The sequence below is a fragment of the Phascolarctos cinereus genome, unplaced genomic scaffold (assembly GCF_003287225.1).
Source record: "Phascolarctos cinereus isolate Bilbo 61053 unplaced genomic scaffold, phaCin_HiC Scaffold_5;HRSCAF=322, whole genome shotgun sequence".
NCBI lineage: Eukaryota > Metazoa > Chordata > Mammalia > Diprotodontia > Phascolarctidae > Phascolarctos > Phascolarctos cinereus.
Window position 1 is genome coordinate 300,570,900 of NW_027555958.1, and position 16,031 is coordinate 300,586,930.

Genomic DNA, 16,031 nt, shown 5'->3' on the forward strand with positions numbered 1-16,031 from the left:
CCTTACAACATGACTAATATGAAAATATGTTTAATAGGAATGTATATGTAGAGCCTATATTAGATTACACACCATCTTGGGGAAGGAGGTGGAAACGGATGGGGAGAAAATTTAAAACCCAAAAGCTTATGGAAGTGATTGTTGAAAACTCAAAATAAAATAATTTTTAAAAAAACCTCACCTCTCCTAAATGTATTTTTTGACCATTAGAATCTCCAATTCTTCACCACTTAGTTCTTTTTACCTCATCTGTCTTCACTTTTTTTCCTTCACATCCCTGACCCTATAGTTAACCAGTCCAACTCCTCACTGTCATCAATTCTCAAATCTTTCACCTCCTTGTCCTATCAAAGCTCATCCCTTGCTAAACTCCACCCCTGAATTAATGCCATCCTCTTCCTTTGCTCTTTAAAAAAATTGTTTTTCAATTAACAAATATTTTCTCTTCCAATTTAGAAAAGAAATCTTTTTGACAAATAGGCATACTCAAGCTAAACAAATTCCTACATTGGATGAGTCCAAAAATGTATCTCGTTCTGCATGTTGAATCCATCACCTATTAGGAGGTATATAGCATTCTTTATGATGGTGGAATCCTTGTTGATCATTACATTGATCAGAGTTGTTTTCTTTCAAAATTATTATTATTAATCAATTATTTTCCTGGTTCTCATTTTAATTAATTAATTCACACAAATTTTCTTAGGTTTCTCTGAATCCATCCCTTTTGTTACTTTTGTTTTGTATTAGGCAATTGGGGTTAAGTGACTTGCCCAGGGTCACACAGCTAGTAAGTGTCAAGTGTTTGGTCTGAGGGCAGATTTGAACTCAGGTCCTCCTGACTTCAGGGCCAGTGTTCTATCCACTTCACCACCTAGCTGCCCCCTTTTGTTACTTCTTATGGCATAATAGTATTCCATTGCATTTTGGTTCCTCTATTCTTACATGCTGCGGAATGGAACAGGAAGAAGTCACAGAACCATACTGGCTGAGTATACTACAAATTCATACTGTTCAGCTTCAGTTAGGTCTTTGGTGTAGGAGGCAATCTCTTTTTTCCCTTCCTAATCAATTCCCTATCTCACTGCCTACAGAAGCTATTCTCAACCTCCTCTCCTCATTTCCTAGAGCACACCCTCTCCCATCTCCCCCACTGCCTGAGCTGAGGGATTGTCTTGCTTTACTGAGAAAATTGGAGCAATAGCTCACTCTTTGCTCCTTTCTATTTCAAAAATGTATTATCTCACTCTCTTTTCCCCCACTTTATTATAATGAGGTGTCCATTTTCCTTTCCAAGGCCAATCCTACTTGTGCCCTTGATTGCATCCCTTCCCCTCAGTTATCCTTCCTCCTTTCTCTCCAATCTTCAGCCTCTCCATATGTATTGGTACTTTCCCTATTGCCCTCAATCCCCCATCCTAAGAAGAAAAAAAACTTCTAATAAACTCAACAACCCCTTAGACTCTGCCCCCCCACCATATCTGTCCTACCTTTCTCAGCCAAATTCCTAGAAAAAGCTGTCTACATTTTTTGCTCCTACTTCCTTCTACCTTAACCATTGCAATCTGGCTTCTGACTTTATCATTGACCTGATACAACTTTCTCCAATGAATTCTTAATTGCCAAATCTGATGGTCTTTTCTTAGCTCTCATCGTATTTGACTTCTGTGCTTTTGACACTGCTTTAACTTCTCTGCATTTGACACTGTTGGGTACCTTCTCTACTCCTGCATACTTTCTCTAGTTTTGGTTTTTGTGACACTATTTTCTCCTGGTTTTCATACTATTTACCTGGTCACTCCTTCTCAGTCTCTTTTGCTGGCTCATCATCTATATCACATATCCTAGCTGTGGGTGTTCACTAAGGTTTTGTCTTGGACTCTGTTCTCTCTCCATGCTCTTCCTTGGTCAATTCAGCTCCCATGCTCCCATGTTTAATATCTCTTTGCAGATGACATAGATCTATTTGGCAATAAGAGAGAATTTATGCCAGGTACTGTGCAAGGTGCTGAGGATGAAAAGAATGAAACAATCCTTATTCCTAAGCAGGTTACATTCTAACCAGAAAGACAAGAGGTACGTATGGAGTCATATATAGAATGAATATAAAGAAAATAAACTCAAGGCATTTAGAGAGAGAGAGAGAATAGTAGCCTTTGGGGAAATTAAGAAAGGCTTCATATAAAAGGTAGTACTTGAGATGTATCTTAATCAAAGAGAAAGATTAAGTGAGGTGGAAGAGAGAGTTTGGTGGAAAGCCAGTTTGGTTGAATCATAGAGTACAGGATGGGTTTAATGTACAATGAGGCTGGGAAGATAGTTTGGGACAAGTTTGTGAAGGGTTTTAAAAGCTAAATAGAGGAGTTTATATTTTATTCTATAGGCAATAGGTAGCTACTAGTGGTTATTGAGTAGGAGAGTGAAACAGATCTGTGCTTAAGGGAAATCACTTTGGCAGCTGTGTGGAAGAGGTTAAACTGGAAAAGGGCAAAACTTGTGGCAGGAAGACTAATTAGGAGGCTGTTGCAAAAATATGAGCAAGAGATGATGAAGTTCTGAATCAAAGTCACGGCAACAATTTCTCCCATGAACTTCATATCCACATCTACTGCCTGTTAGACATTTCAAGGCCCACTATGATTCAGCTGCCTTCTCCCTCCACCCCTGCTGCCCCCTTCTCTTGGTTAGTTCCTAATGGAATCTCCATTTTGAGGAAATGAAAAGCCATCTTTCATTCTCCAGACTTCATTAGACTCCCTTCTTCCCCAGCTTTTCACCGCTCTTTTACAGGTTGTGTTCCCTCATTAGAATGCAATATTTTAAAGACAGACAGACTGTCTTTCTTTTTGCTTGCATTTGTATCCCCAGTACTAAGTCTGGCATTTGGGGAAGTGCTTTATAAATGCTTGTTGACTTGATATCTAGAGACATCTCAGACATGTCTAAAACAGGATTTAGTATCTTTTCTCCCAAACCCACTTCTCTTCCAAACTTTCTTTTATCTGTCAAAGCTACCACCATTCTTTCACTTCCTCAGGTTCATAACCTTTACATAAACCTTTTGCTTCTCACTCTTCCTCACCTCAGATATTCAACATCAGTCCAACCTCTTTATATGCTATTCACAGTCAATAAAGCATTTGCAATGTTTAATAAGCAGTTGGTAATGTGGGACTGAAGCTCAGGAGAAAAACTGTTGATTGGCATATAGTAGGCACATAATAAGTGCTAACTTTATTGATTAATCAGATCAATCACTTGTAGATAGAAAAGTTTGAAGAGGAAAATTAGGTGGAGCAGAGAAGCCTTCACAGATGAGATAACTGCCTGAGCTGAACTGTAATAGGGACCCCAAAAGTCTTTACCCTCAAGAAGCTTACATTTTGTGGAGAAACCATCTTTATACACAATAAATGATACATACGAAATAATAAATAAAAAGTAAATTATATATACAATATATACGAGGTAAATAATATATACAAAGTAAATTTTATACACACACAATATGAAGTGATTATATTGACGAGGTTAACCTTGGTGACTAGAATGAATGGACGGATGAAGAGTTTACAATGTGCAAAGTACTGAGGTTACAAATAGAAAAGATGGACCTGTCTCTTAAGGAGCTCACATACTGTTGGAGGAGATAATACATATAGAAGATTTTAGCAGCAAGTCAAATAGGGAAGGACAGTGGAGCCTTCGACAGTAACAAGAAGTTTGGAGGTGGGAAGGGTATTGAGGGAAAGATCGTATGGGGTAATGGCCATGTTTTCAGACTCCTGTAGGAGCAAGAGGTCCTTGTAGGTCCTGCAGTGGTTATCTCAGGCAGCTGAGGGTAAAGTTGAAGGCAAGAACACTGTGTAAGGTTACTAAGGAAGCTGCTGGCTAAGGTAAGCTCCCGATAAAGTCTTGTTTGAAAAAAAAAACAGGATGTAGATTATCAATAAAGATTTGTTTTAATTTTAAAAAAATTGGCTACCTATATTCTCGCGAGAGGTCGATGACTTGTTCGTCACTAGTCTAACCCGTTCTCGCGGAGTTTGGTAGTGCCTGGAGAGGAGGGAATAAGGAAATAGGAAAGGGGAAAGTGGCTAAAGGCCGGTGTCTCTCTCGCGAGAGTAGCTCTACTCTCGCGAGATTTGGGCTGCGTTTCCCACCCCCACCCCAGCCTCAGCTAAGTGCCGTTTCGGTTTAACCTAGTGTGTCTGAGTGTGAGAGCGTGTGTGGTGAAAGTGAGTGTGTGTGAAGAAGGCCTGAGGCGAGGGGAGCGGGTAGTGACTTCCCCAGGAAAGAGGGACAAAGGGAGCGGGGGGCGCCCAGACCTCGGGCCCCCAGCGTCAGGAGGCCTCAGGGCAAGCCGGACTGCCGGCTGGGGGAAGGCCCGCGCAGCCCTCACAGACAGGCCCGCTCGGAGCCCGAGGCGGCCCCACAGCTCCAGGGGGCCGGGCCGGCCTCCCCCACCCCCTGCGGGGCGGGAGCCTCTGCCTCTGCAGCCTTTGAAGAGCTTTTTTTTTTCGCCTCCCCCTCCCCGGGCGCTCTTCCCTCCACCTCATGTAGGAAGGAGGTGAGGTGGAGGGAGGGAGGGGGGGCCGGGGCGAGCGCCTTCCCCCCCCACCCCTCTTCAGGAGGGGACTCTTTGCTGAGTGTGAGTTGGGGGGGAGGGTGGGGATTGACTTTGGGGATTCTGGGGGATTCCTCTCCCCTCTTGAAGTTAGGGGAAGGGGAATGCCCAATTCAGAGAGACATGGGGGCAAGAAGGATGGGGGTGGAGGGAGTTCTGGGGCCATGCATCCATCATCTCTGGGTGGTGGTGGCAGCTCTAATAGCAGAGAGCGGCATAGACTTGTGTCCAAACACAAGAGGCACAAGTCCAAGCACTCCAAAGATCTAGGCTCTCTGGCCCCTGAAGCAGCCCCTCTGAGCACCATGATCAAGCCCCTGGTGGAGTACGACGACATCAGCTCTGATTCAGACACCTTCTCTGATGACATGGCCTTCAAGCTAGATAGAAGAGATAATGATGATCGTCGGGGTACTGATAGGAGTGACCGGCTCCACAAACATCGCCATCATCAGCACAGGCGAATCAGAGAGCTACTGAAAACCAAGCAGATAGAGAAGGAGAAGAAGGTGGAAAAAAACCAAGAAGTCTCCAGCAAGTCAGTGTCCACAAAGGACCGAGTTTCTGGGACTTCAAAACGACTGAATGAAGAGAATGATGACTACGGGAAGGCACTAGTATCTAAGAGTAGCAGTAACAAGGAATCTAGGTCAGCCAAATTCCATAAGGAGAAGACTCGAAAAGAACGAGAGTTAAAGTCTGGACACAAAGATCGTTCTAAAAGTCATCGGAAAAGAGACCCACCCAAAAGCTACAAATCAATAGATAGTCCCAAACGCAGATCCAGGAGCCCTCACCGAAAATGGTCTGACAGCCCTAAGCAGGATGACAGCCCTTCTGGAGCATCATACAGCCAGGAATATGATGTTAGTCCTCCAAGGTCTCATACCTCCAGCAACTATGACTCCTACAAGAAGAGCCCAGGTGGGTCCTCACGAAGACAGTCAATTAGTCCACCTTATAGAGAACCATCGGCCTACCAGTCCAGCATTCGTTCACCCAGTCCATACAGTAGGCGGCAGAGGTCAGTGAGTCCATACAACAGGAGGCGTTCATCCAGCTATGAGAGAGGGAGTGGTTCATATGGTGGTCGATCACCCAGTCCTTATAGCCGAAGACGCTCAAGCAGCCCATTTGTGACCAAGCGCTCTGTGAGTCGGAGTCCTCTTCCCAGGTATGTGATCTTTCTTTTCATTTCTTTGCCTTGGGAGAAGATAGGTTGTGGGGGAGAAGGACTGGAGTGCCCTGAAGGGCCTTTGCCTGTCAGTAAGTAGTCAGGACCACCCATGACCAAGAACTTTTGTTGTTGGCTACGTATCAGAATAGATAAACCTCTCTGGTCTCTAGTAGACCTGCTATCTTAAAAGTAGAAAGTTTACATGGTAAAAACTACTTCCATGGTTGGTCCCAGCTCCTGCCTTTGGTGAGACTTTAATCTGCAAGGTGGAACCACCTGTTCCCATTCTTAAAGGTGGTCTCACCAAAAAAGTATGAGGCTCTGTGGGGAAAATCCATATTCATTACTTGATACATTTATAATAGTGGTCTAGATGTCCTGAGTTTGGCAACTTATTCTTAATTAAAAAAAACACATTTCTCTTAGCTTGAGGATATTTGGACAGGGTTCATTTACAAATTGATAGCATTCTATTGTTCATCATCCCCACTCCCTTTTCATATTAATCTAAACCATTTCCTTCTAGTTAGTGTTTAAAATTTATCTCAATACTTGCCCTTCTTTTGACAGAATGGTAAGGCAGAAATTGGTGATCAAGAGAAATAGGCTTCTTTTTAGCTCCATCATCAACTTTCCTTGTGACCACAGACCAGTCATTTCCTTTGAATAGATTGAATTAATACCTAACTTGGTGATGTCCTTGGGAAAAAACATATTTTTTTCTAGTTTGAGATTCACAGCTTGGAGTAAACTACTTATGGAAAGTTTTTCTTCCTTTGTGTTTTTATTTTCAAGGAATAGGAAACATCACCCTTTTTTCAAGCATACTTTTACATGCTGTCAGTATGTTTATTCCATTTTTTAAAATTCGTGTAGTGGAAACATTAAACTACTCTCCTGCCTCTATGTGTCAATGCCAGTGCTAGGAATGGAGCATGGAAGAATCTAGCACCATTCTTGAGGGAATTTTTGCTAAATCTATAAGGGTGTAAGACTAGGTGATTTATAATATCCCTCCCAACTCTAACATTCTGTTGAGCTATGAGGCTGTGTGATGGATCCTTTAAGGGAGCTGGAGTAATTTTTAAAGAATTAGTTGTTTTGTTCCACATAGTATTGCCAGTTTGCTTATAAGGGTAAATTTTATTGAGTATTTCCTAGTAGTTATAAAATAGGTTTTCTGACAGTGTCATTAGCCCATTGGGTTTGGGGCTACAGGAGTTCATTAATCTGTAAAATTAGGGTACTATATTAGATGGTCTGTAAGGTATGTTCCAACTTCATTGTGTGACATTCTTGAAATCCCAAGCTTCATTCAAGGCTCAAAGCACATGAACCACTTCCTATATGAGGCCTTTCAGGATCCATGTTGTTAAGTGTTCCATTTCAACCTCCTGGAATTACTTTGTACTTTTGTATACTTTGTATGCATTTTGAATTTACTTTTCTGTGTACGTGTTGCTTTCTCCCCTCTCCCCAGTGGAATGCTTCTTGAGCGCTGGGATTGTTTTCATACTAGGTTTAGTCCCTTGAAAACCTAGTATATAGTTCCTGGCATGTAGTAAGTGCTCAGTAAATGCTTGTTGAGTTGAATTGAAGAAGTACCAGCAGTAACTGCTTTTTTTGGATAGTTGTTTTGGGCAATAATAGAAAATACTCCATCTCATTCTCTGTTTCTTTCCTCAACCTTGTTGAAGATTGTCTTAATAGTGATATAAATTTAAAAAAAATATAAGGGCAGGATGTAAATTTGATGCATATTCAGTTCCTGGAGTCACAGTCATTTCTGTAGTTTTTTTTGTTTGTTTTCCTTAAAAGAGCTTTGCCTTTACACAGAGTATCAGTATTTGGTATTGTCATGTGTATGCATTCCTCCTCCATTTCATCAGCAATCCAAATGGTGCCAGAAGTTCAATGCACACTCGTCAGAGTGGATTGACCATGAACATGTGGTGCCTTTTTGTGTCCATCTTCTGTGATTTTTCCTTTTTACGCTGTCAGAAGGAAGCAGACATAGTAGGCACTCAGAGAGTTTTTAAAAATTTAATTTAGACTGACAACACTATTAAAGAAGCCAGAAATTCTGCATTAGAAATTACTGTGTTGTAACCAGAATAATGATACTTCAAGTTCAGGTGGGATTGGACTGGTTTAATTCAGTATTGTAGATTTAAATTTGGAAGGGGCCTCAAAGGCTAGTTTCAACCCCATTCAATCTAGTTCAGCCCCCTTATTTTACGTTTGATGAAGCAGACTCAGGGAGGTTAAATGACTTTTCCAAGATTACAAAGGTGGAAAAGCATTAGAGACAGAATATGAACCCAGGGTCTCCGACTCCAGAGCCAGTGCTCTATCCACTGTATCATGCTGCCTTCCCAAGAAGTCATGAAAGAGAGGAAATAGAGACTAGAATGCCTCACTTCAGCCTCCAATAGACCTTTTTTCTTGTGGAGAGAGCTAGGATTCATATTTAACACAATCATGGTATGGAACATTCTGTTATTTGCTTTTAGTATATGGCTATCCAAACATAGGATATGGGACTAGGAGTCAGAAGCCTTGGGTTTTAATCTAGTTTCTCGCACATAATATCTGTGTAACTTTAGTCAAGTCATTTAACCTCTGGGCTTTGATTTCGTCTTCTGGCAACTGGGAATTATAATAGCTACCCTGTCTACATCATAGGATAGTAATGAAAATCAATTCAGCAAACATAGGTACAAGGCATTGTGGGAGATAGGACATAGTTCCTGTTTTTGAGGAGTTTATAACCTGGTATTTAAATTGAATGAAATATGTGAAAAACAGAAAACTGTAAAGTACTACATACACCAGATAAGGTAGTAGAATTAGTACTAATAATTAATACTGTAGCATTTCCTTGGAGAAGTTGTTTAATTATTTAATTGGTTTAATTATTATATTAATGAAAGACTAAAGACAAATGGCTATAGTGCCTTCAGTAAGAGTCAAAGCAAGTAGTTGAGCTTTTGGGAAATGTTTCCAAAGTTTTCTTTGGAAAAAAGAGGGAATTTCATTTTAGTCCTGTTATAATGACAGCAAAGAAAATCCCTTTCAGTCAGATATTTAAAAGAAAAACATAGTATTCTCCACCTACATACTTTTTACCTCCATAAATGTGCATAATTTGACAATGGATTTATGTTGAACTCTAGGGAATATGATGGTAAAGTTAGGTTTTTATCAGTGCGTTTCTGGAGCAAAGTTAACCAAATTACCATAGATGATGTTGATGATCAAGAGTAGATCATTGGTGGGGCAGCTAGGTGGTAAAGTGGATAGAGCACTGGCCCTGAAGTCAGGAGGACCTGAGTTCAAATCCTGCCTCAGACCAAACACTTGACATTTACTAGCTGTGTTACCCTGGGCAAGTTACTTAACCCCAGTTGCCTTTTAAAAAAAAAAAAGAGTAGATTATTGGAAGGATTTGTGGTTTGTTCAGCCTGATTTTTAGCAGGGATGCTTCTTCCTGTACTTTCAGGACTTCATAGACACTTCAGTCAAATGGAATTAATAGTAGTTCAGATTTGATTTAGCTTCCTCTCATTGTCGAGGTTAAGATTTATTTCTCTGTTTCTTTATAGTTTCCTTCAAGGAAGGGATGGAGGGAGGAGGAAAGGAAGTAAGCAGGGAAGGGAGAGTGTTTGAAAGTAAAGAAGTGCCCTGCCTTTATATGATCTGAATTCCTGAAAAGTAGAGTGTAAATTAGAACACCTTAAAAGGGGACAGGGAAAAGGTCTTTCTCTTTTTTGATAAATCCTGAGTTTAATCTTTTTGTAAAACAGATACTCCAGATTTTTCTGTATTTTTAAAAATTCAGATTTTTGTCTTTACATTAGAATACAGTGAGGGAATACCTATAATATTTAAACCAACTAAAAATACAAAATAGATTGTTTTAGCCCTAAAGAATTTGACTGAAGTTTGAAACGTAAACAACTACCTAGTCAGAAAATTTGGGTATCTGAGGCATGCAAATTATTTTTATTTCCTGCAGAAGGTCATAGCTTCAGAAATCCCTTTAATATTTTCACAACTTTAAAAAAGTTTGAAATTTAAAATCTAAAAGCTTTGTCCTTTTGTTTTAATTATTATCATTGCCCCTTCAAAAGTACAAAAGAAGAGTCATATTTCCTTAGCATACTGAGTAGAGAAGAGCTTATTCTTGAGTGAAAGAGGGAAATATAGACAAAAGCTCTCTAACAACTGGAGTGTTACACAAATATAACATAGTATTATTAGATTCAGGTATGCTTGTATCCAGCAGCTGGGAGTTCCAGGCCTGAAAAAGCAACTTCCTGAGTTCACATCTGGCCTTAGACAGCTTGTGTGACTAGCTGTGTGACCCTGGGCAAGTCACTTAAAACCCTGTTTGCCTCTGTGTCCTCATCTGTGAACTGGCAAACCACTTTTTGCCAAGAAAGCAAATCTTTGCCAAGATAACCCCAAATGGGGTCATGGAGTCGGAAACGACTGAAAACAATAGAAAAACAACAAATGCTTGTGTCCTGTAGGAACCAGTTGTTATCCATTTATTTTTATGGTAGATTTTAGGATCATAGATCAAAAGCTAGAAGGGGTCTCAAAGGCCAAACCCTCTTTAAAAGAGAGAGAGAGAGAGACACTAGGAAATTGAGAACCAAGTGACTTTGCCAAGGTCACACAGGTAGTGAACAACAGGCAGAGTTTGAGCCCAGCTCTGAATCTAGAGCCACAGTTCTTCCACTATACCACACTATGTTAATTTGAGTAATGTTTGTTCCCATCTGCCAAAGCTTACTTACTGTACTAACTCTGTTTTCCTTGAATATGATTGTGAAAGATTCATTTTTACCACTAGTCTCTTCTCTCCACAGGAAATCAGTGAAGTCTAGAAGTAGAAGTCCTGTATATTCTAGACATTCATCTTCCCACAGCAAAAAGAAGCGATCTGGTTCACGAAGTAGACATTCTAGTATCTCACCTACCAGGCTCCCCTTAAACTCCAGCCTGGGAGCTGAGCTCAGCAGAAAGAAGAAGGAAAGAGCAGCTGCAGCAGCTGCTGCAAAAGTAGATGGAAAAGAAGTGAAGGGGTCACCTATAATTTTGGCTAAAAAGGAAAATATCTCAGGAGAGACTAAAGAGTCAAGTCTTGAGTCTAAAAAGTTATCTAGAGTTTTAAAATCTGAAAAATCTGCCTCAGATACCGAACTGGTAAACTTAACACATCTGAATACAGAGATTAAAACTTCTCTAGATCCTGGAAAAATAAAATTGGATGAGAACTCCGAGAAGAAGCATCTTGTTTCTACTAAAGACTTGAAATCACAGGGATTAAAGGACTCTAAACCCATAGTATTGAAAGAAGAGATTGTGGCTCCAAAGGAATCAGAGATAATGGAAAAAGAGGCTCTTCCGCCTCTCCCCACAATTACTTCTCCACCCCCTCTACCAACTACCACCCCTCCACCTCAGGCGCCTCCCCTGCCACCTTTGCCTCCATTACCTGCTATTCCACATCAACCACCTTTGCCACCTCTCCAACCAGCTTTTAGTCAGGTCTCTAATTCTGTCACCCCAACTTTGTCATCTTCTGCTCACCCAAGGACATCTGCTCTATCCTCTCAGGCAAACTCTCAGCCCCTTGTACAGGTTTCTGTGAAGACACAGGTGTCTTTGACAGCTGCTATTCCACACCTGAAAACTTCAACTTTGCCTCCTCTGCCGCTTCCACCCTTACTTCTTGGAGAGGACGACTTGGATAGGTAAGTCTTAATAGATGCCTTTTTGAAAGTTAACCCTGATGTTCTTCATTTCAAGTTATTTAAGTCTTATGTTTAGATTCTGTTTAGATTTATGTTTAGATCTGTCCACGTCAGCACTGCTTTTAGCATCACTATTATGAATAGGGTACATTTTTGGTGTTTTTGGCTTTTATTGGAAAAGGGCAGATCTAGGGCTTCCGTTAGTTACAAAAATTTGTAGTAATAAAGGACGTATGTTAACCACGTCACTTGACTGTTTTTGATTCAAATCAAAAGTTGTTGTAGCTACTTTTAAGGTAAGGCAGCATGGTATAGTGGACGCCAAGGTAAAATTCAAGTCAGTAAGACAGAGCTGCATTTCACACTAGCTTTGTGACCATGAGTAAATCATTTGGCCTCAGTTTCCTTGTCCACAAAAATGGAGTTAATACCTATAAAACCTACCTCACCAGGGTTGTTGAGAGGTCCAAATGAAGGAATATACATAAAGTGCTTCACAAACATTTATCGGTCTTAAGCTGTTACCAGTTTCTCTCTGAAAGGTAAAGAATAGATAATAATTCCAGAATCTTCACAAATGGGAACAGTTGAGTCACATGGGATTATTGGAGGGTGGCATTGAAGCATAAATTTGATTTTATGATAGATGTTTGGAAATTGGTTTACCTGTTCCTCTGCATGACTGACTCCAGGCACTACCAAGCAAACATAACTTTAACAATTACATGTACTATGGCAACTCCATTTGTTACTGTTTCTTGTCATTAGTTCTTTAATTCCCCTGAATCTGGATTGCCTTTATTGCAACATTCTTTCTTGTACACAGAAAAACCAAATACTGCTGAATTTTTCGCATTCCAGTTCAATCCTTAAACTTCAGATTTCCCAAGTGATATTGGTAGTGATATTTCAACTCTTCAGACTTATTTTCAGTCAACCCCAAACTAATCCACACATGACTTTTAAGGAAGAGAAAGGCATATCGAATAGACTTTGTCCTTTTCTGTTTGTATCAGCCCTTGGTAATTTTTAAAATGACTTGTCATGTTCTCTTCATAGTAGCCAGTAATTATGATCACAGAATTTTAACTTTAGAGCTGGAGAAGGAACTTTGGAAATCCATTTAGTCCGACTCTTTTTTCAAATGAGGAAGTTGTTACTTGCCCAAGGTCAAATAGCTAATAAATTGTTAGAAGCAGGATCCAACTGAGGTCTCCCTAATTCCAACTCCCGTCCTCTCTCCACTACACCACAATACCTTCTTATGCTATATACCAAGAATTTAACAGTAATAGCAGTAGAAATACTGTGCCTGGAAGTTAGAAACTTTTGTTGAAAATACTCAAAGTCCTGATAGATTAAACATGCATTTTTTAAAATGTAGCCTTATTGGGAGAGGAAAGGAACACTCTTTACCCTCATCTAAAGGGATTTACTCCCTGATGGTCCTGATTCAGATATTAGTTTTCATCTATCAGTGTCAACTGAGAATTTTGTCTTTTGGAAGCAGGTAAGCTACTTTTCAAGTCAAATTGAAATTACGTTAAATATTTTTTAGTCAAATGATAATGTGTCCAGCACTTGATTTTGCCTCTAGGTTGGATTATTCTTATTAAAGCCATGCTGAAATGCTTATTTTTTAGGTGATTAAGTGGAAAGGAGAATAAAATTGTCATGTGTATGTACACAGGAAAAGTTGAGTACGGGACAGGTTTTGGGGGTAGAGCAATAAGAGCTTAATAGGTACTTCACTGAACTAGGAGAATTGGCATGAGATCTCCACCCTCCAGCCTCCAACCCCCCCCCCAAAAAAAACCCCAAAACCTCCATTAGTATTATGTACCTATTTGGATTTTGACAATTCAAAACACCTTATTTCCCAATATAATTTTTTTATTTTTTTAAATGTGCTACTATATTGGGTACTTGTAAAAAGATAAATGAGTTGGTAAGTGGAATATTGGGATAATTAAGAATTTTTGACCATAACATTAGGGGTATTTATCTTTTTTTTTTTAGGTGAGGCAGTTGGGGTTAAGTGACTTGCCCAGGGTCACACAGCTAGTAGGTGTCAAGTGTCTGAGGCCAGATTTGAACTCAGGTCCTCCTGACTCCAAGGCTCTGTCCACTGTGCTACCTAACTGCCCCTTATCATTTTTTTAATTCAGGAGTTTGCTTCTGTTAAAAAAAAAAGAATTTAGGATTGTCCCTTTGTAATCTAGCCTTTCTCATTTATATGGAAAATAATTCAGGAAACTGAATATTTGTATTATTGTGCTTTCTTTTTGAAGAGAAACTGGAAATTTTCTTTAAATCAAATTTGCATTTTATTTTGGACAGAAACTTGTTAACTCAGGTCTCAGGCTAGCAATAAGCTAATTTTTAAATTTAATTTCATTCCATTCCTTGTAATAAAGCTGAAGATCAATGTATAGGAAATACTGCTGATTCATGGTTTCAGAAAGCAGAAACTTGCAGGCACATAACTCATAGCCACTAATCTTTTGTTAGCATTTTGTCAGGACACATTAATTGAGGGTTTACCTTGACAGGTACAGTATCCTTGGAAATGGCTAAGTTGTAACCTCTTCTATTGAGAAAGTCCTTTTGTCTACTTACTAATTACATAAATCTTTCTTTCCCTTCATGTACCCCATCATGCTTTGAGTGTAGCCTGTCTTTTGCTGACAACTTGGTTCATACTGGAGTTTATCTTTGTTATATGCTCTCGAAAAGGACTGCCCCCAATAAATAATGAATATTTTGTGAGAAAGAGAGAAGAAAGCTATACTCGAGATTAGATTTTGGTTCTCATGATACACATATTTGCTGTTGATGACACTGGTTGAAGATTTTGTTGATGCATGTCATGGCTTTTGTTGTTTTTCTTTTAAGGGCTTCAGAATTGAATAGTGGCTCATTTTTCATCAGCTTGTTTTGCAGTGGGAAGGAAAGGGTGGTTGGTTGCGTTTTTATAAGCTATATTGTTAAGATTTGAAAAATATTGGCAGTTCGACTAAATGCACATAGTTAATCACCATGTAAGCCAAATTGTAAATCCTTTTTAAGCTGTTATTTATATGATATTTTAAGGTTTGAAGAGGGCTTTAACCTTGTTTGACAAATGAGAAGGCTTAAGCTATGAGAGGCCAAATTGACTTCCTCTGTTCTTGGCCAGAGGCTAAGTGACTTGTCAGCTAGTAATAATCTGAGGCAGGATTCAAACCAAGTCCTTCTGACTGGAGGATGGAGGGATTTATCCAGCAGCTATCAACTAGACCAAGGTGCCTTTGACTAAATAAAGATTCCATGGAAAGGAAGTTTTTTAGGCAAAATACTAATATGAACTCTTAGGAGATCCTCTGATTATACAGTTAACTTTTTCAGTACTTTTGACATACCACTACCGTATGACCATAGCCTGGAAAGGAGATGCCAAAGTTTGTCATAGCAAATTAATAAAAGTCTGGTGAGGGGCAGCTGGTGGTGCAGTAGATAGAGCCTTGGAGTCAGGAGGACCTGAGTTCAAATCCGGCCTCAGAAGCTTTATACTTACTAGCTGTGTAACCCCGGGGCAAGTCACTTACCCCCCAATTGCCTCACCAAAAAAGAAAAAAAAAAAGCCTGTTGAATTCAATTAACATCAGCATGTCTTGGATCTAAATCATAAGATAAAGACTTTTCCTGACTACTTTACTCTCTTGTGGTCAGATCCCTAATTAAACTATGCCTTCCCAGTACTTGCACATTCCCAACAAAGGGGTTGGGGAGAATCAAGATTCTTTTAGACACAAAATGGAATTTGTTGTTATAGTAATGGGCCTGTGTTGGTTTTGTCCATGTGCCTCTAATGATATGTCCACATATATATTAACCAGGATCCGTAGTTAATGTAATGTGGAATTGCTATAAGCTTCAAGTAGTTTAATAAACCAGTGTACTGAAGCAACCTGAAGTATTTTTCAGGCTGATAATATAATTTTCATTTTCTTCCCAGAAAAACATTTCTTTTTTTAAACATAAATTTTTATTGATATCTTTTGTTTTTATCACCTAAATTTCCTTATATTCCTCCCTCCCCCCAGAGAGTCATCCCATGTAATAAAGAATAGCTTTCAGAGAAAAAAGAGGAACAGAAAAAACAATCAGCAAAATGATCACTTCATAGGAAGAAATCTGAAAATACATACAGTGTTAAACATCCACAGACCTCCCACTTTTGCAAAGGAAGCAGGAGAAATCCTCTTTTTTTTACAAAAAGTTTTGTAGCATTCACTTTTGATTGTTTTCTGCTTATTATTCTTTCTATTTATATTGTCCTTTTCTTCTTGCCTCTTCTTCACTCTATCAGTTTATGTAAGTCCATATTTCTGTGTTTTCTTCATATTCCTCATTTCTTAGAGCACAGTAATATTTCATTACATTTATGTGTCACAGTTTTTTTAGCCATTCCGCAGTCAGT

The 16,031-nt window shown here is 39.5% G+C and overlaps 1 protein-coding gene across 8 annotated transcripts in view; it reads left to right on the top strand.

Moving 5' to 3' along the window:
* Positions 1 to 4,692: 4,692 nt before the first annotated feature.
* CDK12 (cyclin dependent kinase 12) overlaps positions 4,693 to 16,031 on the top strand; it is an 80,816-nt gene continuing 69,477 nt past the window's right edge. For all 8 annotated transcript variants that reach the window (XR_013487212.1, XR_013487213.1, XR_002326651.2 and 5 more), the window contains exons 1-2: positions 4,693 to 5,801; positions 10,682 to 11,569. Coding sequence is in view for 2 of the 8 variants with exons in the window: in XM_020997790.2 (XP_020853449.1) it covers positions 4,732 to 5,801; positions 10,682 to 11,569 (1,958 nt within the window). In the remaining 6 variants the exon portion in view is untranslated. The remainder of the gene's footprint in view (positions 5,802 to 10,681; positions 11,570 to 16,031) is intronic.